At 52.8% G+C, this 25,490-nt stretch overlaps 1 protein-coding gene across 3 annotated transcripts in view; it reads right to left on the bottom strand.

The window, feature by feature from the left end:
- FASTKD3 (FAST kinase domains 3) overlaps window positions 1-25,490 on the bottom strand; it is a 661,001-nt gene that overhangs the window by 145,526 nt on the left and 489,985 nt on the right. For all 3 annotated transcript variants that reach the window (XM_069613727.1, XM_069613728.1, XM_069613726.1), the window contains exon 5: window positions 23,569-23,638. In XM_069613727.1, coding sequence (XP_069469828.1) covers window positions 23,569-23,638 — 70 coding nt within the window. The remainder of the gene's footprint in view (window positions 1-23,568; window positions 23,639-25,490) is intronic.

Raw genomic sequence — 25,490 nt, forward strand, 5'->3', positions numbered from 1 at the left:
ACCACGATCCTCGCCAAGCTCTCAGCGACTCGTTTGTCAGCGGAGAGCTGTGGTTTCGACGTTATGGGTGTCGAACGCTCTACGGCGGCATGCGCTTTCTGCTGATGCGCTCCGGCCGATGATTTGGGGGCGGCGCCCTTGTTTGCCGAAAGCCCAGTCGCTGGTCGCGGCTGCGGTTGCGAGAGGGGCTTCGAACCCGAACGGTCCGAGGAGGCCGCCAGTGAAACCTGCGTCTCCTTGGGCGCTGATGCTCTCTTTGCCTTCGGCAAAGAAGAGCCATGGGTTGTGTGCTTATGTGTGGTCTTGTGTGCGTCAATGTCGCCGGGGTGTTCATCCCCATAAGCAGGGCGTGAGCCGAGCCCGTCGGGGCCGGGGACAGACGACGAAGCGTGTGTGCGCTCTCTAGGGGGGTTTTCGACTTCCGTAGCGGAGGTCGTGGTATCACGTTCCTCGTCACTGTCGGAGGTAGCGACGGTGGGTGGAGCGTCGGCCTTCGACATAGCGTAGGCTGCCCACCTCTTGACCCTACGGTCTTTTAGAGTCTTCGGCTTAAGAAGCCGACAAGCCGTGCAACCTTCCTCTTTGTGATCGAGGGGCAAGCAGCGGTTACACCGTGAATGCTTGTCCTTCCAAGTAAACTTGCCCTTGCAAAGCGGGCAAAACCTAAAGGGTGTCCTCTCCATAGCCGAGGCAACAAAACGTGATAACCACCCCAAGGGAAAGGAAGGGGAAAAGGAAAGGCATTCTCAGAAAAGAACTAGAGATGTCCCACGACCCCCACTCTCCCTACTGTATTTGGCCTGCGAGGCCAGGCCATGTGTTCGGCAACGCCGAAGGATCTCCTCCGCTCGTCCCCTCCGTCGAAGATCTTGCTCGGCGGAGACAGCTTCACAACAGCGTCGAGGGGGGGATCAATATGTTCTATATTAATATAGGAAAACGACCAAAGGTCGAGGAGATGAATTCTGCAATGTCTCTCGAGGAGCTCCGCGTAAAGGCGACCAGTAGCTGGGCGGAAAAAAACAATCTGAGGGACCTCGACGCGTGAGGGATTGTGGGTACAACACACGTCACTATAGGGATAGTGTTACAGACACGCCTTGTCGACGTCCCCTTTTCGACTACGAAAAACAAAATGCAATACTCCGCAGTGACCACTGGATGTCGGACCTATGCACAGCATGTGATTCTAAGCAGATTAACAAACATTAGAAATAAGAATACATAGCAGTATACACATGCACAACCACGGGAGGTGGCAAAAGGCTCAATATCAAGCTATACAACAACTCAACATTAAGCAACTCTTACCTCCTCACCAGGCTCACCTTAGGCGAACAGGTTGCGCAGCACTGCCTGGCCGACTCTGGATCCCTCCCTGGAATCCCGGTCGACGCAGTAGAATCTCGTGAAGGTATGCGTCGACCTCCATGTAGCAGCCCTGCAGATGTCGTGCAGGGGCACACCAGACAGGAACGCCGTAGTAGCAGCGATCGCTCTGGTCGAATGGGCCCTCGGATGGCCTGGCAACGGTCGGTTTGCCAACCGGTGACTGTGCATGATGCAGCCGGAGAGCCATCTGGAAATGGAAGTCTTCGCGAGAGCCTTCCCTTGATTCACAGGTCCAAAGTTCACAAACAGCTGTGATGTCTTCCGAAAACTCTTCGTGCGGTCCATGTAGAACTTCAGCACTCTAGCTACATCCAGCGAGTGCAGAGTCCTCTCAGCCGGCGACAAAGGCGAAGGGAAGAAAACTGGCAACACCAAGGGCTCGTTGAGGTGGAAGTCCGACGGCACCTTGGGCATGAAGGAGGGGTGCGTCCTTAGCACCACCCTTATGTCGTGAAAAGTCAAGTATGGAGGCTTGCAAGACAGGGCCTGGATCTCTCCCACTCGTAGTGCAGAGGTGATGGCCACGAGGAATGCTGTCTTCCACGACAGAAACTTCAACGGCACTGAATGCATAGGCTCGAATGGGGCCCCCATGAGCCTAGTCAGCACCACGTTCAGCTCCCACGCCGGGGCAGGGGCCTTCACCGGCGGGAATGATCGGAACAGTCCTTTCATAAATTCCTTCACCAGTCGATGAGACCACAAGGACGCCCGTCCTGTAGTTCTGGTGTAACGTGAGACGGCAGCCAGATGTACCTTTATGGAAGCGTGAGATAGGCCAGCCTTGGCCAAAGACAATAGGTACGGCAATACTTGAGGGGCCGTAATCCGCAGAGGGTTAATAATCTGTGCACGGCACCAGACAGAGAACCTCTTCCATTTGTGTCCTTAGCACTTGAGAGTGGAGGATGCCCTGGCCTTCGCAAGAACCTCTCTGCAGTCGGCCGGGATGTCGTATCCTCCAAACTCTAGTGCTGCAGGAGCCAGGCCTGCAAGTTCAGCGACTCTGGTTCGTGATGAAGAATGGCGCCTCCTTCTCTGGAGAGAAGATCCGCGTCTGTCGGCAGATTGACTGGTGTGGACGCTGACAAGTCCAGAAGGTCCGGGAACCAGATCTGCCTCGGCCACGCCGGTGCGACGAGGATCATCCTGCACCGGGACCTCTTGAGCTGGTTGATGAGCCGGAGTAGCAACGGCAACGGCGGGAACGCATAAAGGAACAGGCCGTCCCAGGGGAACGAGAAAGCATCGCCCATGCTCCTCGGTTGGGGAAACCTGCTGGCGAACCTCCGGCACTTGGAGTTTGCCGCCGTCGCGAAGATATCGATCTGGGGTTCGCCCCATCGTCGGAAGAGTCGGTCCACTTGATCCTGGCGCAGTTCCCACTCGTGGCACGAGCGCAGCTCTCTGCTGAGTGAGTCGGCGATGGTGTTTTTTATCCCTTCCAGATGAAAGGGTACCAGAAACATCCCTTGGGCGACGGCCCAATGCCACAGATCCTGGGCTTCCTTGGATAGGGCAGCGGATCTGGTTCCGCCCTGCTTCCGAATGTAAAACTGCAGGAGGACATCATTCCGAGGAGGGACTTGATAGACCTCACTCTGGCCACGTCCGTGGCTAGCAGACGTTGCACCTTTCCCAGGATGGTCCTTATCCTTTCCTCCGACGGTGAGGCCCGCCGCGCCACTGTGTCGAGCTGTGCTCCCAGAAACAGGGCGACTTGCGACGGGACCAGGTGGGATTTTGGAAAGTTGATGGAGAACCCCAGGTCCGTGAGCAGCTGTATGGTCTTCGCAGTGTGTTCCACGGCAAGCTCCCTTGCCCGTATGAGCCAGTCGTCCAGGTAGGGGTAGACGTGGATCCCCTGCAGGTACAGCCGCGCCGCCACCGGTGCTAGGCACTTGGTGAACACCCTGGGTGCCGATTTTAATCCGAACGGGAGGGCCTTGAACTGGTAGTGCCGCCCTTTCACCACGAACCTGAGGAACTTTCGGTGCCTCTTTAGAATAGGTATGTGGAAGTATGCATCCTCCAACGACGACAGGAAATCGCCCTCCTCCAGCTGTCCCAGCACGTGCTGGAGGGTGACCATCCGGAACTTCTGTGCCTTGATGTATTTGTTCAGTCGTCGCAGGTCCAGGATGGGACGCCATCCTCCTGTCTTCTTCTTTACGAGGAAGTATCTTGAGTAAACTCCTAACCCCGAAGCCTCTTGGGAATGAGCTTGATGGCACCTTTCCTGAGCATCGCCCTTCCAACAGCAGTTGAGGGACGTGATTTTCCTTCCTGGCCACGGGAGGAATGCGGGGGCACTTCTTCTGGAACTCGAGGGCGTGCCCCAGGGCCAGGGCGTCCAGCACCCAACGGTCGGTTGAGATGGACTCCCACACGCCGACGAAGTTCGTCAGCTGGCCTCCCACCGGGGTGCTTCGGAGGGGGCCCGACCCGACAGTCGGTTCAATCTTGCTTGGAGGCCGCTTTACCTCCTTGACCACCTTGGCGACGACGGCGGGATCCACCTGACTTGCCGCGTCCCCTGTAGGGGAGTTGCTGCCGGCTCCCTTGGAGGCACCCTGTCTGCCTCCGGAGCTCCAAAAGGACGGCCGTCACTGTTGGAGCACACCCAGTGCACGGGCCGTCTCAGTGTCCGTCTTGATCGCCTGAAGGGACTCATCAACCGCCTTGCCAAAAAGGTTGTTCACTTCGAAGGGCATGTCCAAAACCTTGGTCTGTACGTCCTGGCGGAAATCCGTCGCCTTGAGCCATCCTCGTCGTCTCAGGCAAACACTGTTGCCCAACTGACGGAAACTGGTGTCGGCGATGTCCGTAGCCACCGTAATGGCATGGTCTGAGGCAATCTCACCTTCCTGTAAGATTTCCAGGGCCTCAGCCCTCTTGGCGTCCGGAAGGAGGTCCAACAGAGGGGCAATCTTGAACCACAACTCCCTGTCGTAGCGGGCTACGATGGCCAGGGCGTTGGCCACCTTGAGGGTCGTCGCTGCAGATGAGATGACCCGTTGTCCCATCGCATCCAGCTTCCTATCCTCGCCGTCCGGCGGGGAGGTTGAAGTCGAGGCCGATGCCCCCCCGCTTTCTTCTTGGCCGCCGCCGAAACGACCGAATCCGGGGTAGGTTGCGCCCTAAGGCACTCTTCGCAGGAGCCGTGGCAGGGTTCTTGAGGAGGGCGAGCCCCTCATCCCAGATGTCATCAAGAAGCGGTACGGCGAGGACCGTCTTCCTTTTAGCCCTCGCCGTTGGTAAAGGAACCCTTCCTTCTTCTTTTCTTCGGGGCAGAGCTGGAAGAGCTTGGATGCCCTGGAAATCATAGCATGGAAGGATCCAATCTCGTCGGGCGGGGACGACGGGGGACACGTCCCGTCGTCGCCTCCATCGTCATCCGTACCCGTCGTAGTCGTGTCCATGCCTGTATCATCCCCGTGGGTAGTGGACCGGGGGGAAGGCAGAGAAGGCCGCAGAGGCGGGAGAGGAGGCCTAGGATGCGTCCTCCTCCTCTTAAGTGGTGGGCTCTGCGAAGGTCCTGGCTCCGGTTCCCCCGTCGGGTCTGGCTCAGGTACCTCTGTCGGGGGAAGGGGCAAGCTAGTCCTTATCTCCGAGCATAAGGACTGGATGGCTGACAAAATGGCCGCCGAGGTGTCCTGCGGCGCCGGAAACGACAGGAGCGAGGGCTCTTGAGGAGCCTCGTCTGCGACACCGTCGCCCTCGTCGTCGCCCTCGTCGGGATCCCTCCCGATGGGCTGGGCCTCCTCCACGACTTGTATGAGCTCCTCTTCAGAGGTCTTGTCCGTATCCACGATGGCCACCAGCCCCTCCCCCACCCTTTCCAACGAGGACTTTGTGGGGGTCTTCTCGATAGGGCCTGAAAGACGACTCCCTCCGCGGTGGCAGGGAGACTCTGGTACCTGAGGGCGCCTCCACTGGTGTAGCCTCCACAGGCTGAGCCAGGGCCGCGGCGACATCCTCAATCGAGGTCTTAGCAGGGTGAATTAAGGCCAACGTCACCTTCTGTACGCCTGGGGCCGAGGGTCCGAGCCTCGCTCCCCCTCTGCCGGAATCTTCGAGATCGACCGGGGCCTCTCCAGAAGCTTCGCCGGGTTCTCGGACTTCCTCTTACCCGAGCCAGAGCGTTGGCTCATGGTTGATGGCGCCGGGGAGGATGCGCCCTGCCTGGCAGCCAAGGAGCCCGACCGTTCGGCGCTCCCGGTGCCCGCGGACTCGCGGTGCTTAGCCTTTTGTTGGGCCCCCGTCGCCGGGGCACCCTCACAGGACTTAGAAGACCACTCGGACTTCTTTTTCTTCTTCTCGCCTGGCGGGCTCTTACTTTCCAGCCAGTTGGCGAGACGGAGGTGGCGATCCTTCATGGTACGCTCCGACATGTTCCCACAAAATGCGCAATCCTTTTCCTTGTGCGTCTTGTCCTCATGGAGACAGTAGAGGCATAACGAATGCTCGTCCTCCTTGAAAACATTCTGAAGCTGGCATCCAGGGCAGGTCCTGAACAGCTTTCCTGGGCGTTGAGCTCCCTTTCTCCTGGGCCATGTCTGGGGTAGGCCTCGGAACTTCTGGAATCCTCCAAAAGCGTAACTCGACGAAATGTTCACCCTTGAGGGGCGTAGAAACTCCGAAACCGATCCCCGTTGATCGGATGTAGAAACGGTGGAGCTTGAGGCTCTATTTAACCGAAAAAATGAGAAAATCTCCTGAAAAAAGCACGAAAACGCAGCAAAAGCTCAAGAGCTAAGCACGAGGACTCCCAACACTTGAACGTGCGGTAAAAATCTGAGGATGGCTGCCAGGGGCGGGGCTTAGGGAGTGGGCAGTCATTGGCTGGGGGCAGTATGACCCAGAGACCAGTGATTGGTTACTACTGAGAAAGACAGATCAGAAACGAAACTGATACTGATTTTTTCTATACCGAGGATTCCCAGCCTGACGACGGGGAATATTCATGAGCATGTGAATCCATGCCAGACCCCATGCTGGAGAACCTCACATTGCATCTTCTGGAGCGGCTCTCTGCCCTTTCCTCCAGGGATTGTGTTGCATCAGCCAGTGCACTCATCCTGACCTGCAGGACAGAGAGTACATCGTCTGCCTCGCCAACCATCTGTTCAACCTCAGTGACCCTTTAATTCACTTTCTTATGGTCTGCCATTACCAGCGACACTTCCACGACCCCAGATTGTCTCTTATTTTCAAGTGAGGATCGATAGTCTAATGGCCTTCATGAGTGGTTCCAATGTTTTAGTCTCAGCCGCTGAGGTGGTCCCGGCATAGACACCAGTGGTCTGTGGGGATAATTTGGCATGCTTCCCTCTGTAACTCAAAGTGATCCAGCATCTGCTGCTGTTGGCCTATCACCATTCTGGGTTATAGTCCAAAAACACACACCACTCAGTAGTGCAAGTGTGCCAGAAGGAACAAGTTTCTGATCTGTCTTTCGTAGTAATAACCAATCACTGGTCTCTGCGTCATACTGACCACAGCCAATGACTGCCCTCTACCTAAGCACCGCCTCTGGCAGCCATCTTCAGATTTTTACCGCACGTTCATGTGTTGGTATCCTCGTGCTATTGCTCTCGAGCGTTAGTGCTATTTTTTCACGTTTTTTCTCAAAAAACTTTGTTTTTTCGGTCAAAAGAGCCTCAAGCTCCACCGACTCTCCATCCGATCAACGGGGACCCGTGTCGGATTCGTCTGCGCCCCTCAAGGGTGAAGATTTCGTCGAGCTACGCTTTTGGAGGACTCCAGAAGTTTCTCAGGCCCGGACATGGCCCAGGAGAAGGGAAGCTCGACGCCCTGAAAGCTGTTCAGGATCTGCCCTGGATGCCAGCTGCAGAACGTCTTTAAGGAGGACAAACACTCCTTTTGTCTCTACTGCTTACATGAGGAGACGCACGTGGAGAAGGACTGTGCGTTTTGCGGGACCATGAAGGACCGCCATCAACGTCTCGCCAACTGGCTGGAAGGGAAGAGCCCGTCAGGCGAGAAGAAGAAGAAGAAATCCGAGCGGTCTTCTAAGACCTTTGAGGACGCCCCGGCGACGGGGGTCCAACACAAGGCCAAGCACCGCAAGTCCGCTGGCACCGGGAGCGCCGAACGGTCGGGCTCTACGGGCGCCAGGCAGGGCGCACCCTCCCCGGCACCTTCAGCCACGAGCCAACGCTCTGGGTCGGGTAAGAGGAAGGGCGAGCACCCGGCGAAGCTCCTGGAGAGGCCCCGGTCGAGCTCGAAGGCCCCATCGGAGGGGGAGCGAGGCAGTGTCCCCCCCCTCAAGGATAAGGCGGTGAGCGCACCTAAGGTGGTGAAGGCCTTAATCCATCCGGCCAAGCCCTCTATCGATACTGTCGCGGCGGCCCTGGCTCAGCCTGTGGAGGCTACACCAGTGGTGGCGACCTCGGGGCTCAGAGTCTCCCTGCCACCTCGGAGGGAGTCCTCTTTTGTGCCCATCGATAGGACCCCCGTGAAACCCCCGGCGGGGAAGAAAAAGGGGGGGCAGGGCGTTGTCGTAGATTCGGCCTCAACCTCAGAGGAAGAGCTGATTGAGGTCTTAAGCCACGGCCTTGGCGTGGAAGAAGACCGGCCCGTCGGGATGGATCCCGACGCAGGTGACGACATCGTCGAGGGTGCCGACGGGGCCCCTGATCGCCCGTCGGATTCCCCTCTGCCAGTGCCGCAAGACAACTCGGCGGCCATTTTGTTGGCTATACAGTCCTTATGTTCAGAGATAAGGACGAGACTACCCTTCCCGACGGAGGAACCTTTCCCGTCGGGGGATCCTGAACCGGGACCTTCTGGTGCTCCCCCGCCCAAGAAAAGAAGGATTCACCCTTCACCTCCTTTTCAGCCGTCCCGCCCCGTCCAGCCCTCCTCCCCGTCCACCCGAGGGGATGATACGGGGACTGACACGGCAGCGACGGGTACGGACGACGAGGTATACGACGAGGATCTACCGTCGTCACCTCCCACCAGGGCTTCTCCGCCCGACGAGATTGGATCGTTCCACTCCATGATCGCCAGGGCATCCGAGCTTTTCCAACTCTGCCCTGAGGAGAAGAAAAAGGAAGGATTCCTTTATCAACGGCGCGAGGCCAAGAGGAAGACGGTCCTCGCAGTGCCTCTACTGGACGACATTTGGGATGAGGGCCTCGCCCTCCTCAAGAACCCTTCCACGACGCCAGCTAGAAGAGACCGGTACGAGAAGAAGTACCGGGTCCCGGACGCGGCCCCCCTGTGCCTCCGCGCGCGGCCTACCCCGGATTCCGTCGTCTCCGCGGCGGCCAGGAAGAAAGCGGGGGGGGGGGGGTGCGGCCTCCACATCGACTTCCCCACCGGACAGCGAGGGAAAGAAATTGGACGCTATGAGACGCAGGGTCATCTCGTCTGCAGCGACGACGATTAAAGCGGCCAACGCCTTGGCTATCATGGCCCGCTACGACAGGGAGCTATGGTACAAACTGGCTCCCCTGCTGGACTTCCTACCGGACGACAAGAGGGCGGATGCCCTGGAGATCCTACAGGAAGGCGAGGTGGCGTCGGACCACGCCATCACTATTGCTACGGACATCGCCGACACTGGGTTTCGCCAGTTGGGCAACGGCGTTTGCCTTAGGCGGCGTGGATGGCTCAAGGCTACGGACTTCCGTCAAGACATACAGTCCAGAGTCCTGGACATGCCGTTCGATGGGAACAACCTGTTTGGGAAAACAGTGGACGATTCCCTTCAGGCCATTAAAGCGGACACTGAGACGGCCCGGGCCCTTGGGGTTCTGCAGCAACGGCGGACGCCCTTTCGGAGCAGCGGAGGCAAGGGCGCCTCCAAAGGTTCCGGTGGCGGTTTCTCCACCTACCGTCAAGCGGCCCGCTCGTCGTCTCAGGAGGCCTACAGAGGACGAGGCAAGTCTGGCGGACCCCGCCGTCGTCGCCAAGGAGGTCAAGGCGGCAAAGCCTCGTCGAAACAGGATTGAACCGGCCGTGGGGTCGGGCCCCCACCGAAGCACCCCGGCGGGAGGCCGGCTGGCGAGCTTCGTCAGCGTGTGGGAGTCCATCTCCACCGACCGTTGGGTGCTGGACGCCTTAGCCTGGTGCCACGCGCTCGAGTTTCAAAGAAGGTGCCCGCGCGTCCCCCCCGTGGCCAGGAAAGAGCTTCACGTCCCTCAGCTTCTCCTGGAGGTAAAGGCGATGCTCAGGAAGGGCGTCATCGAACTCGTCCCAAAGAGTCTTCGGGCCTCCGGAGTTTACTCGAGATACTTCCTCGTGAAGAAGAAGACAGGGGGATGGCGCCCCATCCTAGACCTGTGACGTCTGAACAAGTTCATCAAGGCACAGAAGTTCCGGATGGTCACCCTCCAGCACGTCCTGGGGCAGCTGGAGGAAGGAGACTTCCTGTCGTCGTTGGATTTGGAGGATGCCTACTTCCATATTCCCATCCTAAAGGGGCACCGAAAATTCCTCAGGTGTGTGGTCCAAGGGCGTCACTACCAGTTCAAAGCCCTCCCCTTCGGACTACGGTCGGCACCCAGGGTATTCACCAAGTGCCTTGCACCGGTGGCGGCGCAGCTGCGCCGCGAGGGGATCCACTTCTACCCCTACCTGGACGACTGGCTCATCCGAGCCAAGACGAGGGAGCTCGCCGTGGATCACACGGCAAGGACAGACCAACTTCTCACGGACCTGGGATTCTCCGTGAACTACGCCAAGTCCCACCTGGTACCTGCGCAAAACGCACTGTTTCTGGGAGCGAAGCTCGACACAGTGTCCCTTCTGGCCTCCCCGTCGGAGGAAAGGACCAGGTCCATTCTGGGCAAGGTACAGCGGATGTTGGTTTCCGACGCGGCCAAGGTGAGGTCCATCAAGTCCCTCCTCGGAATGATGTCTTCTTGCATCTACCTCATTCCCATGTGCAGGCTCCGGATGCGCCCGTTGCAGGAGTTCCTGGACGCGCGCTGGATCCAAACGACGGGCGGCTTCGAGGAAAGGATCACACTCGACGAGAGTTTCCGCCGAGCGGTCCGGTGGTGGGGCAACCACGCGCATCTGACGGCGGGCATGGACTTCCAGACCCCAGACCACCAGGAGACAGTGACCACGGATGCCTCCCTGGAAGGGTGGGGAGCGCACACCGAAAATCTGCACCCGAAAGGCCTTTGGCTCCCGACGGAGAAGTCCCTCCATATCAACGTCCTGGAGCTCCGTGCAGTGTTCTGGGCCCTCAGGTCCTTCCTTCCGTTCCTCAAGGGCAAGGTGGTGAGGATCTTCACCGACAACACCACCACCATGTTTTACATCAGGAAACAGGGCGGAACCAGGTCTCCAGCGCTGTCCAAGGAGGCGCAGGACCTGTGGCATTGGGCCGTCGCCCAAAGGATGTTTCTGGTGCCGTTTCATCTGGCAGGGATAAAAAACACCATCGCCGACTCACTCAGCAGGGAGCTGCGCTCGTGCCACGAGTGGGAACTACGGCAGGATCTAGTGGATCGCCTCTTCCGACAGTGGGGCACACCCCAGATCGACCTGTTCACGACGGCGACGAACTCCAAGTGCCGGAGGTTCGCCAGCAGGTTTCCCCAGGCGAGGAGCATGGGCGATGCCTTCTCGTTCCCCTGGGAGGGCCTGTTCCTCTACGCGTTCCCTCCTTTGCCACTGCTAATCCGGCTCGTCAACCAGCTCAAGAGGTCGCGGTGCAGGATGATCCTCGTCGCACCTGCGTGGCCGAGGCAGATATGGTTCCCGGACCTTCTGGACTTGTCAGCGTCCCCGCCAATCAAGCTGCCGGTGGACGCGGATCTACTCTCCAGGGAAGGAGGCGCCATCCTCCACCACGACCCGAAATCGCTGAACTTGCAGGCCTGGCTCCTGCGGCGCTAGAGTTTGGAGGATACGACAGACCGGCCGACTGCAGAGAGGTTCTTGCAAAGGCCAGGGCGTCCTCGACTCTTAAATGCTACGGACACAAATGGAAGAGGTTCTCTGTCTGGTGCCAGGCACAGAAGATTAACCCTCTACGGATTACGGCTCCCCAAGTACTGCCGTACCTGCTGACGCTGGCCAAAGCTGGACTGGCACACGCGTCCATCAAGATTCATCTTGCTGCGATCTCCCGATACACCAGAACCACGGGCCGGACGTCCTTGTGGTCTCATCGTCTGGTGAAAGAGTTCATGAGGGGACTGTTCAGATCGTTCCCGCCGGTGAAGGCTCCGGCCCCGGCGTGGGAGCTCAACGTGGTGCTGACCAAGCTCATGGGACCTCCGTTCGAGCCTCTGCACTCGGCCCCGTTGAAGTTTCTGTCGTGAAAAACAGCGTTTCTTGTGGCCATCACCTCCCCACGACGGGTGGGAGAGATCCAGGCCCTTTCCTGCAAGGCCCCGTACTTGACTTTTCACGACACGAGGGTAGTGCTCAGGACGCACCCCTCCTTCATGCCCAAGGTACCGTCGGACTTCCATCTCAACGAACCCTTGGTGTTGCCTGTGTTCTTCCCGTCACCTTCGTCGCCGGCTGAGAGGACTTTGCACTCGCTGGATGTGGCTAGAGCGCTGAAGTTCTACGTGGACCGCACGAAGTGTTTTCGGAAGACGTCACAACTCTTTGTGAATTTTGGACCTGTCAATCAGGGGAAGGCTCTCTCGAAGGCTTCCATTTCCAGATGGCTCTCCGGCTGTATCATGTATTGTCATCGGTTGGCAAACCGACCGCTGCCTGGCCGTCCGAGAGCCCATTCCACCAGAGCGATCGCAGCTACTACGGCGTTCCTTTCTGGTGTGCCCCTGCTGGACATATGCAGGGCTGCTACGTGGAGGTCGACGCACACCTTCACGAAATTCTACTGCGTCGATCGGGATTCCAGGGAGGAGTCCAGGGTCGGCCAAGCAGTGCTGCGCAACCTGTTCGCCTGAGGTGAGCCTGGTGAGGAGGTAAGATGCTTAATGTTGAGTTTGATGTAATGCTTAATGTTGAGCCTTTGCCACCTTCCGTGGTTGTGCATGTGTGTACTATGTATTCTTTATTCATGAGCATGTGAATCCATGCCAGACCCCATGCTGGAGAAGGAACAAGTTACTTACCTGTAACTGTTGTTCTCCAGCATGGGTCTGGCATGGATTCACATGCGAACCCTCCCGCCTACCCCTCTGAGGCTCTTCACTTGGTCATACTGCCACTTCACGTGCTTCCAAATCTGAAGATGGCTGCCAGAGGCGGTGCTTAGGTAGAGGGCAGTCATTGGCTGTGGTCAGTATGACGCAGAGACCAGTGATTGGTTATTACTACGAAAGACAGATCAGAAACGAAACTGATACTGGTTTTTTCTTTACCGAGGATTCCCAGCCTGACGATGGGGAATATTCATGAGCATGTGAATCCATGCCAGACCCCATGCTGGAGAAGGGGATTTGCACAGGATATCTCCCCTGCCATCAGTGGATCCCAAGCTCCTGCATACATGCTAATTTTCAATGTATATACAAGACCATTGGTTCATTTAATGAGGTCGGCTGGAGATCGTTCTTAGATCTACGCTGATGATACTCCGCTAATGTTGCAGCTTGGTGAGGGTGAGACAAGTTGGGAAAATAGGTTGAAATCTTGTCTGGAGCAGGTTAGCCTGTGGATGCATCAAAACAGGCTCAAGTTTAATGTCCAGAAGACTGAGCAACGGACGTGTCCAGTTTATACAGTCAGCCCATGTGCGTCTGAATGAATGTCTGAATTCTGGGCCCCCTACTTTAGGAAACTGTCCTTTGGAAAAAGCTAGGAACTTGGGTTTCAGGCTTAACTCTTCATTTTTGTTGGAGAGCCAGATTTCCCAAGTTTTTAGAGCTCGTTTCTTTTATCTAACGTCTCTCAAACATAATTTGGAGTTTTGGGGTTTTTCACATTGAAATTCCAATAGCCAATGCCTTTATTTCTAGTCGGCTTGATTACTGTAAAGCTTCATACCTTGGCCTGCCAAAGGTAGCTATCGGTCCACTTCAAAGAATAAAAAATGCAGCCGCCAGTGTGCTGGTGAAAGCTTGTCAAAGAGCACATTTTCCCATCTTGAACTGGCTGGTGGTGGAAAAACGAATAAAGTTTTAGACGTGCATTGTGCATCTAAGACATTGTGCATTGTATGGTCTATCGGCTAACTTTATCACTTCCAAACTCCTCCGTTATGCCCCAGGTAGATGTCTGCACGCAACGAGTTTGCGGGGGGATTGAAGCGCATCTGCACATTCACCATAAACTAAAGACTTTCTTATTTCTTCTGTGAGTTGGAATGACAGTGGGCTTGGGTGGGTACTTTCTGATTTTGGCTCTTGCGGATATAATATGATATAATATGGCATTTGTAACGCGCCAAGTGTTTCAAGGCGTGACAAGGCAGGGAGGGGGGGAACAAGGGGAAGACAGACAGCGATCCTACTAGGCCAGGTGTCATTCAGATCTCGCAAGTGCATGGGTGGAGGGAAAGGGAAAAGTGCAAGGGGAAAGGGAGGGGGGAAAGTGCAGTACAGGGTAAGTAGAACAACAAATAAATACTAGGGCCAGCTGGGGGCAAGTACAAGGTAAGTGCAGACAAGTGCTGGGAAGGGGGGCTGTAGGGATACAGAGACAGACCCGCAGTGCAGGGGTTGCCAGGGAGGCAGTGCAAGTGGAGAGTGGCTGGGCCAAGGACCAAGATCGGTGAGAGTGGCCCAGTTGCAGATTCAGTGCAGTTTCAGTCAAGAATTTAGCAGGGAGAGGGGGAGAGAAAGCAGAAGCAAAGAGGAAGGTTTTGAGGTGCTTCCGGAACCGGAGATGGTTCTCCTCAAGTTTCAGGGAGGCAGGAAGGCTGTTCCAGAGGGAGGCCCATCCGCGGAGAGAGATCTACCCCCAACTCGTTGCTTGGAGAAGCGGCTGACACTGAGGGAGTTGGAGACTGATGAGCGAAGAGCTCGAGAAGGAAGATATTTAGGAAGAGAGAGTTGAAGGTATTTAGGCCCCAGGCCCCGGAAGGCCTTGTGGACAATGCAGAGTGTTTTGAACTTAATCCTCGCAGCCACTGGGAGCCAGTGTATATATTTCAGTCCTGGAGAGATACAGTGCCTGGGCTTGAGGCCAAGGACAAGTCTCGCAGTCCTGTTCAGGATAAGTTGCAGAGGGTGGAGAGTAGAGGCAGGCAGATTAAGATAGAGGCTGTTACAGTAGTCCAGCTTCGAAAGAACCAGGGCTCGGGAGACAGTGAGCTTCTGGGGGAAGGAGAGGAAAGGAAGAATACCTCTGAGGAGGTGCAGCTGGTAGTGTGACTTCTTAGAGACATCAGATATGTGAGGAGAGAAGGAGAGTGTGGAGTAGAAGATGACCCCAAGGTTTTTTGCCTTGGAGGTAGGAGCAGGAAGAGGACCAAGAGAGGCTGGCCAGAGAGCTGCAGGGAAGGAGGTAGTGGGTGTGCCGATGAGTAGAATCTCAGTCTTACTGGCATTAAGGCAGAGGCCATTGGCGGCACACCATTCCTGGATAGCAGACAGTCAGAGATGAGGGAAGGAGAGGAGGAGGCCGAGGGTAGCCTGAAAATGAGCGGGGTATCAGCCGCATAGCACTGAAAGTTGGGGCAGAGAGCGGCGATGCGGTGGGCAAGGAGTGCCAGATACTGGTTGAACAGCCCAGGGAGAGAGGTTAGATCCCTGGGGGACACCACAGGTAGAGAAAAAGATGTCAGAGAGGAAGGACCCCAGTTGGACCTGGGAGGGTCGATTGGAGAGGAAAGAGGTCAGCCACGCCAGAGCCTGACCAGTGATACCCAGGTTATCACAGAGACGGTTGAGCAGGATGGCATGGTTGACAGTATCAAAGGCAGAAGAGAGATCGAGCAAAATGAGAACACACGGAGTGTTGGAGTCAAGGTTCGAGAGCAGGTCCTCACGGATGTTCAGGAGAGCAGTTTCCGTGCTTCTGGCAGCTCTGAAACCAGACTGATGATCATGAAGACTACCAACAGATTCAGCATGGAGATTAAGCTGGGAGCTTAATATCACTCTTAATTGTATGTGTTTTTAACACATTGTAAGTATAACATTTTTGATGAATATCTACGGCACATATATATCGATATGATGATAAAGATTGATTGACGGTGGATAACGATCTCCTGGTTAAAAACAATTCACACTGAATAAAATTTCCAAAGTTGTCTGAAGATATGTTAACAATTCGGATGGGTCGATTGGGCCCACGTGTTTCAGCACCTTGATGCTTCCCTGTTGAGGTGTTTTGCACTTAATACGTGCTGGACTATACCATACCATGCGCACACCTTGTGGTAAAGGTACAGCTGCTGCATCAAAGCAAACACACTTCGTGGCCTTGGCCTCTGCAGGATCCCAAAAGCCATGACTAGGTACATCGCTTTAGTTGCACCCCCTAGTCCTCCGTGCATCTCACTCGCCAGTCCCTTAGCCCCAGGGCGTTATCCTTCCTCACTCGGGTTCCCCCAAAGAGGATGGCCATGGCACAAATCGGCCGCACTACAATAGGTTTACACACTCCCTTCCATGGACCAGGTCCGGTCAAGCAAGTGAACGCTCCAGCGCCTTTCCCAGTGATCCTGGCTCGGTGCGCTTCCCACTATCTGTGCAATCTTCAGTCCCAGCTCATGAGAACACAGTGGGCCTAGCGTAGCAGGCAAGAGGAGGTCCATGCATCTAGCAGGGAGAACACAATTGGGTGATCGTGTTCCAAGATCCACGGGTCAGGTCCCACAGCTCTCTCCCATTCACAGGTACCTACCAGACAAGGCTCACTCAAGATGGCAGACACGCTTTGCCATCAGTTTCCCCGGTGAATTGCTCCACGAAAACACAGCTAGCCCTCCTCAATTTTAGGTCGTATCTGGTGATAAGGTTCCTCAAGGGTTTACCACCATCTGTCAGTCTTCATGTGAATTTTAGCAGGATATTCCAGCATATGTTATCTAGCGCACCGAGGGAGCTCACAAGCTCACATCAGATACGCTCAGCGTTTTGGTTTCAACTTTCAATTAATATCACTCTTAATTGTATGTGTTTTTAACACATTGTAAGTATAACATTTTTGATGAATATCTACGGCACATATATCGATATGATGATAAAGATTGATTGACGGTGGATAAAGATCTCCTGGTTAAAAACAATTCACACTGAATAAAATTGCCAAAGTTGTCTGAAGATATGTTAACAATTCGCAATCAATTTAAGAGCATGTATTCATGACATTATAGCGGCAAACCAAGGTCTCTGAGTGAGGTCTGAATTGAGACTTCATGGTCTACAAGGAAACTGTTAAATCACCTTGTGTTAGGTCATAGTAGGATAGTGCATCTACTAGTACAGGCATACTAGCAGGAGTTTGTTTATCAATATGTCATTGTTATTAGGCGTGTTTTATTGTAGGAAATTTACACAACTAGAATTGTTGTTAGTGCCGAGTGTGCTGCCCATAACATTGCTTATTTGCACAAAGCACTCACTTGCAAATGTATTGAAATTTGAGTATCTGTATTATGTATTGGGGATGATTTGTTGTTATGAGTAGTAGCAGGTATTTTATTATCTTGACTGCACACATGTGCAGCTGCATGAATTAATACACATACAGAATAAGTTTGATGAATATGAAATAAAGGAGAATTTGTATGTCGCTGTAAGCCTTTGACCTTTCTTCAAAGATTGACTAGCTTTGGCATTTGAAGTATGAGATTTGAAAATGAGGTTGGACTGGGACAACATGGTATGAACAATGCAGAAGGGAATAGTTTCTTAACTGTAACTCCATTCCTCCAGCATTGGTATCTTTCATGGATTCACATGCTTAGAATATTCCCCGTCGTCAGGCTGGGAATCCTCGGTAAGTTATATAGACCTTTTCCATAGGAAAAATTCCGACACTTTTGTGTCCTATCTACGTCGTTTTGGGCCGCGCACGCCGGCGCCACTAGGACGTAGAGGTATATATAGCCCCGCCCCCGCAGCTCCCTCAGATTTCAGCCCCCCAAAGTAGTATGGGGGGATTTCTGGTTTGCATGCTCAGGGGAGGCCGGCGGGCGCATGTGAATCCATGAAAGATACCAATGCTGGAGAAATGGAGTTACAGGTAAGAAACTATTCCCTTCTCCAGCATTGGATCTTTCATGGATTCACATGCTTAGAATAGATTGTATAGCAGTATCCCCCAACATTGGAGGCGTGTATGCAAACCAACATCACAATAATCACAATGCCCATTTACTATGGCAACACATTACATTATAGCATGTTAACCGTGAAAGAAACGACACTTTAAAGCATAGTTGCCGAAGGATGTAACCCCACTTGGGGCTTACCTTATTGGAACAGGTGACGTGGTACTGCACGCCCCATCTGTGTATCTTCAGCATGTTGCTTTGCGAGACAGTAATGTCGGGTAAGAGTGTGTGGTACCGACCAGGAAACCGCCTGGCAGATATCCCCCAGCGGAATTCCGGACCACAAAGCCATCAACGACGATGTAGATCTCGTCGAATTGGCCCTTGGACGCTTTTCTAGCGGCTTTCCGGCCTTGGAATGACAATAGGAAATGGCCGAAGACACCCATCTGGATAGTCCTTGTTTTGAAATCGCTTTACCCTTAGCCGCAGGGCCATAAGCTACGAAGAGTTGTCTCGTGTCTCTGAAGCTTTGAGTGCGATATAGATAACATTTTAAAGCACTTTTCAAGTCCAATGTATGGAGAGTCTTCTCTGCCACTGAAGACGGCGTTGGAAAGAATGTAGGCAACACTATAGAAGCGCGTTTATGGAACATGGAAGGCACTTTAGGTATGAAATGCGGGTTAGTGGCCAGCACAACTTTATTACTGAAAAACCTCAAATACGGAGGGTCGATCACTAGAGCTTGTATTTCTGACAGGCGTCGAGCAGAAGTAATGGCCACTAGGAAAGCCAATTTCCAAGACAAAAATGTTATTGATGTCGACGACATTGGTTCAAAAGGGGGTTTCATCAGGGCTGCCAGGAACTGGTTCAGACTCCAGATCGGAGGAAACTTCTCCGTGGGAGGAAAGGTTCGAAACAACCCTTTAAGGAAGTGTTTAACTAGGCGGTCACTGAACAATGGAGTGGAATGTCTCTTCCGAGTAAATCTCGAGATGGCAGCCAGATGCACCTTTATGGATGAAACAGATACATCGTTTTTCGCCAGGAGCAACAAGTATGGTAGGAGTTGTTCCGTTGTGATCGCCAGCGGAACCAGACCTGGTTGACCTGCGCACCATATGCAGAACTTTTTCCATTTGTATGTGTATGAAGTGTTCGTGGAAGGTGCCCTTGCAGCTTGCAAAATGCGACGACAATCCGTTGGAATCGCTAACTCGCCAATCTCGGAGAAACCAGGAGCCAGGCCGTCAGACTTGATGCCAAACGGCCCTTTCTCCTGAGGCAGAAGGTTGGGGATCTTCTGGAACCTCATCGGTTCTGCCGCTGAGAGGTGAAGTAGATCTGAGAACCACACTTGTCTGGCCCAATACGGGGCCACCAGGATCACCCGACAAGGATATCTGTGGATCCATTGCAGAGTCCGACGGATGAGAGGAAATGGGGGGAAGGCATACAGAAACTTGCCCGTCCATGGGAAGGAGAACGCGTCCCCAAGCGTGTCTTGTTGTGGCCACCTGCTCGCGTATTGGGAGCATTTCTTGTTGTCTCTCGTCGCAAAGAGATCGAGGGCCGGATGACCCCATTATGCGAAGACACGGTGCAGTTGTTGGTCGTTCAGTTCCCATTCGTGTAGACAATTCATCTCCCTGCTGAGAGCGTCTGCTTGCACATTTTTTACTCCTGGTAAGTGGAACGCCAACAGATGTATGTCGTGTTGTAGGGCCCAATGCCAGATCTCCTGGGCTTCCGTCGACAGGCTCCTGGAGCGAGTTCCTCCCTGCTTTCGTAGATAAAACATTGTTGTCGTGTTGTCTGTCATGATTCTCACGACTGAGCCCTTTATCTGTGGCAGAAAGGAATTTAGGGCCCAACGCACCGCCCTCAACCCTAGCAGATTGATGTGGAGGGAGGACTCTTCCGATGACCAACGACCCTGAACCTGTAATGAGTCCAGATGTGCTCCCCACCCGGTTAGAGAAGCATCCGTCACCACTGTCTTCTGGAACGCAGGTTCCAGTAGTGGCATTCCCTTCGTTAGGTGTATGGAGATTCTCCACCATTGAAGCGCCTGCATGAGCTGGCCGTTGATGGTCAACTTGTCCGACCGGCGACCCTGACTCTGTGCCCATCGATCCGCCAAGAATTCCTGAAGAGGCCTCATGAAGAGGCGACAATTGTCTATCAAGGGTATGCAGGACGACATGGTCCCCAGCAGGGACATGTACCTTCGTACTGACACTCTGGTGTCGACCTCCCATTTCGATGCCTTTTGTTGCAGTCTGTGAATCCTTTCGAGGGATGGCTTCACCAGCCCCGACTGTGTGTGGAACTCTGCCCTCAAAAAGACCAAGGTCCTTGATGGCTTTAACGAGGACTTGTCGAAGGTCACTGCAAAGCCCAAACGTTGCAGGAGGGACAGGATGGCATCTAGGCTTTCTTGTGCCCTTTCAGGAGACAGTCCCCTCACTAGCCAATCGTCCAAACAAGGGTACACATGGTGACTTTCCTTCCTTAACCAGGCTGCTATTGGAGCCAGACATTTGGTGAACGTCCTGGGGGACGATTTTAGACCGAACGGGAGGACCTTGAACTGATAGTGGGTTAGTCCGACGACGAACCGCAGAAATCTTTTGTGCCGTCGACGCATCGGGATATGGAAGTATGCGTCCTGAAGGTCTAGCGACGACAAATAATCTCCGGGTTGTATTGATCAGATCACCTCCTGAAGCGTCAGCATTTTGAATTTTACATTCTTGAGCAGTTTGTTGAGCGCTCGTAGATCAAGAATGGGACGCCATTTTCCATTTGGTTTCTTGACGACAAAGTACCGGGAGTACACTCCCTGTCCTTTTTTCTGCCACCGGGAGCAGTTCTATAGCCCCTTTCTGCAGCATAAGCGCCACCTCCTGCAGTAGTTTTCGATGGTGGGGCTGGGCCGAGAACACCGGTGGAAAGTGTGGTGGCTTGTCCTTGAACGAGAGTGGCCCAGATGAATCGTGTCCAAAACCTATTGGTCTGTTATGTGCTCCCACTTGTCGATGCTACGAGACACTCGGCTCCCCAGGACGTCCTGAAACATGGCATTGTTGGTTCATGGATTGTTTATCTTTCGTCGACGAAGGGTAGGCACCCCGCCGTGTGGAGGTTTGGTAATCTCTGCCTATACGAGAAGATTGGGCCGCACGCCTGTAGCCTTGGGACGAGTAGGAGGGTCTGCTGAAACCTCGGTCTCTAGATGACCCAAACCAGGAGTTACCAGAAGCCCCTCTGAAAGGACGAAAGGAACGGAAATTCCTACCACTCTGGAGGGTTCCGAGTGACCGCGCTGTGTCAGTATCCTCTTTCATGCCCTTCAAGGCCTCATCGACTTTTTCACCGAACAGTTGTTCCCCTTCACACGGCATATCCAAGACTTTATATTGCACCTCCGATCTGAACGTAGTGCACTTGAGTCAGGCTTGTCTACGTAGAACTACGCCATTATTGATTTGTTTGAAACCGGACTCGGCTAGGTCGACGGCAATGTTTATAGCATGGTTGGAGGCCTCCTCTCCTTCCCGTACTAGCAACATGGCGGACTTTCTATGTTCCTCGGGCAAATGCTTCAAGATAGGAGCCAGTCAGTGCCACATTTCCCTGTCATACCTAGACATAATCGCCAAGGAGTTGGCTGCTTTAACTGTAGTCGCGCCGACGGACAGCACCTTCTTGCCGAAAGCGTCCCGTCTCCTGGCCTCGTTGTCTGGCGGGGTCGTGCATTTATGTTGAGACCTGGCCTTTCTAGCCGCTGCCGCAGATACCACCGACTCCGGCGAAGGTTGAGACGTCAGGCACTTGGGAGTCGATTCCGGAGCCTTGAACTTCTTCTCCAAACAACCTTTCACTGCCGGTTAAGAGAACAGGTGACGCATGGTCTTCAGGCCCTCTTGCCAGACATGGTCCAAAATCGGGATGGGAAATATGGATTTCCTTCTCTTGCCCATATGATCAAAAAGAAAACAATCCTTTTTCGCTTCTTCAGGGACTAGGCCAAACTCCGTACACGCCTTACTCATCATGGCATGGAATGGAATGCACCCACTTCGTCAGGTGGGGGTGGCTGCGCCGGGCTTCTCGGAACTTCCATCTCTGCTTCAGAGTCCCAAGTTGGGTTCCTCGAGGGGGATAGTGAGATGTCTGAACCTGATCCTTCACGGTCAGAGTCCTGTAGTTCTCCTTCTTCTTGTGGGATAGGGCAATCTTCCGCCGCGTGTGAAGCGGCCGTAATCCTGGTCGTCGAGCGAGGAGCCGGGCCCGGCTCGTCGACGAATGGCGTAGGCTGTAGCCGTGCCGGGGCACTAGGCTGGGGTATTTGTGTGTCCAAATGCTGTAATAGCTTCTGTAGCGTATTTAGCACCTCCAAGGAAAGAACCGCCTGGGGGTTCAGTAACAACGAGGTTGTAGGGATGGTACCCCCACCCAAGAGCGACATCACGCTGGTCGGCTGCAGCCCCAGATCAGTTGGGCGTGCGACCGTGTTACTTTCCTCGTCAGCCGACGAGATGGAGAAAGTCGCCTCTGGTTGCAGCAGGGCCTCCGGCGGAACGGGATCGAAAACCTCCGGTTGCCATCCCATCGACAGAACCACCGTCGACGATATGTTTCCTACCGCCGCAGTTTGAAACGTGAAAGGAGCCGCCGATGACGGAGGAGTCGACGAGCTGGTCGTCGACGAAGCCAGTGGCGCAGGGCTTTGAGGTGTTCCCGCCACTTTTGGGGCCGACTTGCTGGCTGCGGCCTCTCGACTCAAGGTAGACTTATGACGGTCTCCTGAGGAGGATTTAGGTGGTTCTTTTCTCTCCTTTTTAGATGAGGACGATGAAGACGGCGTCTTGTGTGAAGAGGAGGCCTTCGAATGTTTCTCCGAATGTTTCTCCGAGGGTCGTTTTTCGGCAGACTCCGAGGGTCGTTTTTCGGCAGCACGTGCCTTCTTCGTAGGGGGTTCCGACTTACTTCTTGAGGCCGTGGAGCCCACCTCCGATGCCGGGTACGCACCCGCTCCGTCATTGAGCCAATCGACAAGGCGTCTTTTTCGATCTTTGAGGGTTTTCTGGGCGAAACCCTGACAGATTTCACAAGTGTCCGCAGTGTGGTGAGGAAGAAGGCAGTAAATGCAGTCCATATGACCATCCCCTTTGTACACCTTCTTAAGACCGCATGTAGCACACGGACGAAACAACGCCTTTCCAGACATTCTCTTGAAAGGAACAAACAGGCGCAGAAGTAGAAAGTACAACCTAACCAAATAGCAGATACGCGAGGTAATCCTACCACTTTGGAAGACGGTTGAAATCTGAGGGAGCCGCGGGGGCGGGGCTATATATACCTCTACGTCCTTAGTGGCGCCGGCGTGCGCGGCCCAAAACGACGTAGATAGGACACAAAAGTGTCGGAATTTTTCCTATGGAAAAGGTCTATATAACCTATGAGGATTCCCAGCCTGACGACGGGGAATATTCTAAGCATGTGAATCCATGAAAGATCCAATGCTGGAGAATGAGGTTTCAAATTCATATCGATAGGAACACACTGGTTATATTTGGTGCCAATATCTAGTCTGGCGTCATACTTCCCCACAATGCCCTAAAGTTCCTTCTACTTCCGGACACACTTTTCTAATGTTGCTCGTCACATCTGGTGGTGGGTTGTATTGTGTCTGTATATTCGAACACAGTTTTCTTATTTTGATTACAATTATGATGTACGTTTCTCCTTACTTCACAGGTCGATATGTGGTTGTGGGTTTCTGAAGTCTTAATATGGAATTACTATTTCTGTTCACTGTAAAGTTTCAGTAAATCTAGAAATGGAAAAAGTGCTAGTACTATGTAAGGTGTAGTTTTTGTATTAGTAAAAAGGTGAAAATAATAAAATGTGAATGTTATTGCTAATACATTCCTATTTCAAAGCCTGGGTTTCATATCGATTCTGAAACAGTATGGAAGATTTTTCCTAATGTTCTAGAAAACGGAAGACCAACCTCTCACCTTTTATAGGCATCTTCGTGGTGCGTAGCAGGCAATACGAACCCGTCTTCGTCTAGTTTAATCTCTACATCTATGGGGAACATAATGGCAAATTAACATTCTGTAGACAAATACTTAATCCAAAATTCTAGCAGTGGTGCTAAACTGGACTCAAATCACCACACAATGTCTTCGAACAATCGGGAAACATGAAGACATATTGCAAAGGAGGATTTGATGTTCACACTAGATTTCAGAGCTTGTAAAGGTCAATTTATGAATGTATTTCACAAAGGTTTACATACTTTGTTCTCCTGCCTTTTTAGGTCGAACAACTAATAAATAGTGAAAGCATCTTTTGAAGTACATTCTAATTATGCGATATATTTTTGGGACTGATGACAGACCAAATACTATATCTGTGCCTATATACCAACCTCACTACAAATAGCATGTTTAGCAGCACATTAATGTTTCACTTGCATTTAAACTGTAAAGATGAATAAAATCCCCCATGTACGACAGCGATTAACAAAAGTGAGAATTAAAACATACACTTATGATCAAAGAGAAATTACAAGTTTTTAACTGCATAACTTACGATCTATATAGTCAAAGGCTTTGCACATAAATTACCTTTTTTTACTCCGAGTATGACAGTAGATTTACTCAAAAATGGATCCGCCCAAATATGTGGAGTCAAATGTGGAAAATGTGTGTAGAACATATTTCAAAACGAAAAATACAGTTGGATATTTAACATGCCCCTTTCACAACTTGAACACAGTAGTACCAGTCTTCCTTCAAAAATGATCTCCCGCTGAGGGACCAAAAGCTGCTCAAGCAAGGATAGGGCCAAGGAAGCATCAGCAAAGAATCATTTAGGCAGATATAAAAGCTTTTTAAAGGGATTGGCATCACATCCCCATGTAATCACATCAACATTTGCAGCTATTGCCATCATTCCTCAACAAAGTAACATTTATCATTAGGTACTGGCACGTGTTCTGTTGTTCATATATCATGCCATCAAAAGCACCAGTAATCACTTTTTCAAGGTTTTGTTATAAAAAATCTATGGTGCTCGCATCATTGCTAGGCATGGCCATCGAAATACCAGATACTTGTGCCGTTACCATCCAATGCCCAGGCGCTCAAACCATTGTCCGGCCTGTGTATATTTAGTACAACAATGACGGGTTTCACTATGCCCAGTGCCAGATTCCTTTATGTCTATATAGTTAAGAAGTACAAAGGCCAGTTATGTCAATTAAATGCAGATTGTTGTGTGTTCAGTGCAGTGGTGAGGTGTGTGTGTGAATGAGCAAATGGAGTGCTTCCACTGGCGTGCACATGCTGTGCAGAGCTGGTGTGTGTGCGCTTTTGTGCAGTGCTACTCACATCACCTTTGCCAGCTATCATCATATGCCCAGGCAGTAACATTTGTCACATATTGGTATGATGTGCTCTAGTCCAAACATCTTATGTCTGGAATTGCTGCCATGCACAAGGTAATGCTAGGAAAAGCACTTGATTTAACCAAAGTTCAAGGTTTTGCTATAAAAATCCAGGATTTTCCCCAGATTGACACACACTGACATAAAAACTCCACATACTTCAGCATTTAACATCCAATGCGCAGGTGCTCCCATTGTCGAAACTAATCAAAGTTGGCATAGTAGTGGCAGGTTCCATTATGTTCATTTAGCAAAGCAGTCAGTACCAGTTATCATTACGCCCAATTGGACGGCAATGCAAGGTACCAATATGCCCACTTAGCACAATTAAGGCTGATACCATTATGCTAAATTAGCACAGCAATGTTGGATTCAATTATGCCCAGTTACCATACGTAATAAAGTACCCATATGGAAAGCAAAAATATTTTCAGCGGACATGAATGCGGCTCTAGGGGAACTGAAAAGGGAAGGAATAGAGAGAGA

The sequence above is a fragment of the Ambystoma mexicanum genome, chromosome 5p, assembly GCF_040938575.1.
Source record: "Ambystoma mexicanum isolate Mex_15411 chromosome 5p, UKY_AmexF1_1, whole genome shotgun sequence".
Classification (NCBI taxonomy): domain Eukaryota; kingdom Metazoa; phylum Chordata; class Amphibia; order Caudata; family Ambystomatidae; genus Ambystoma; species Ambystoma mexicanum.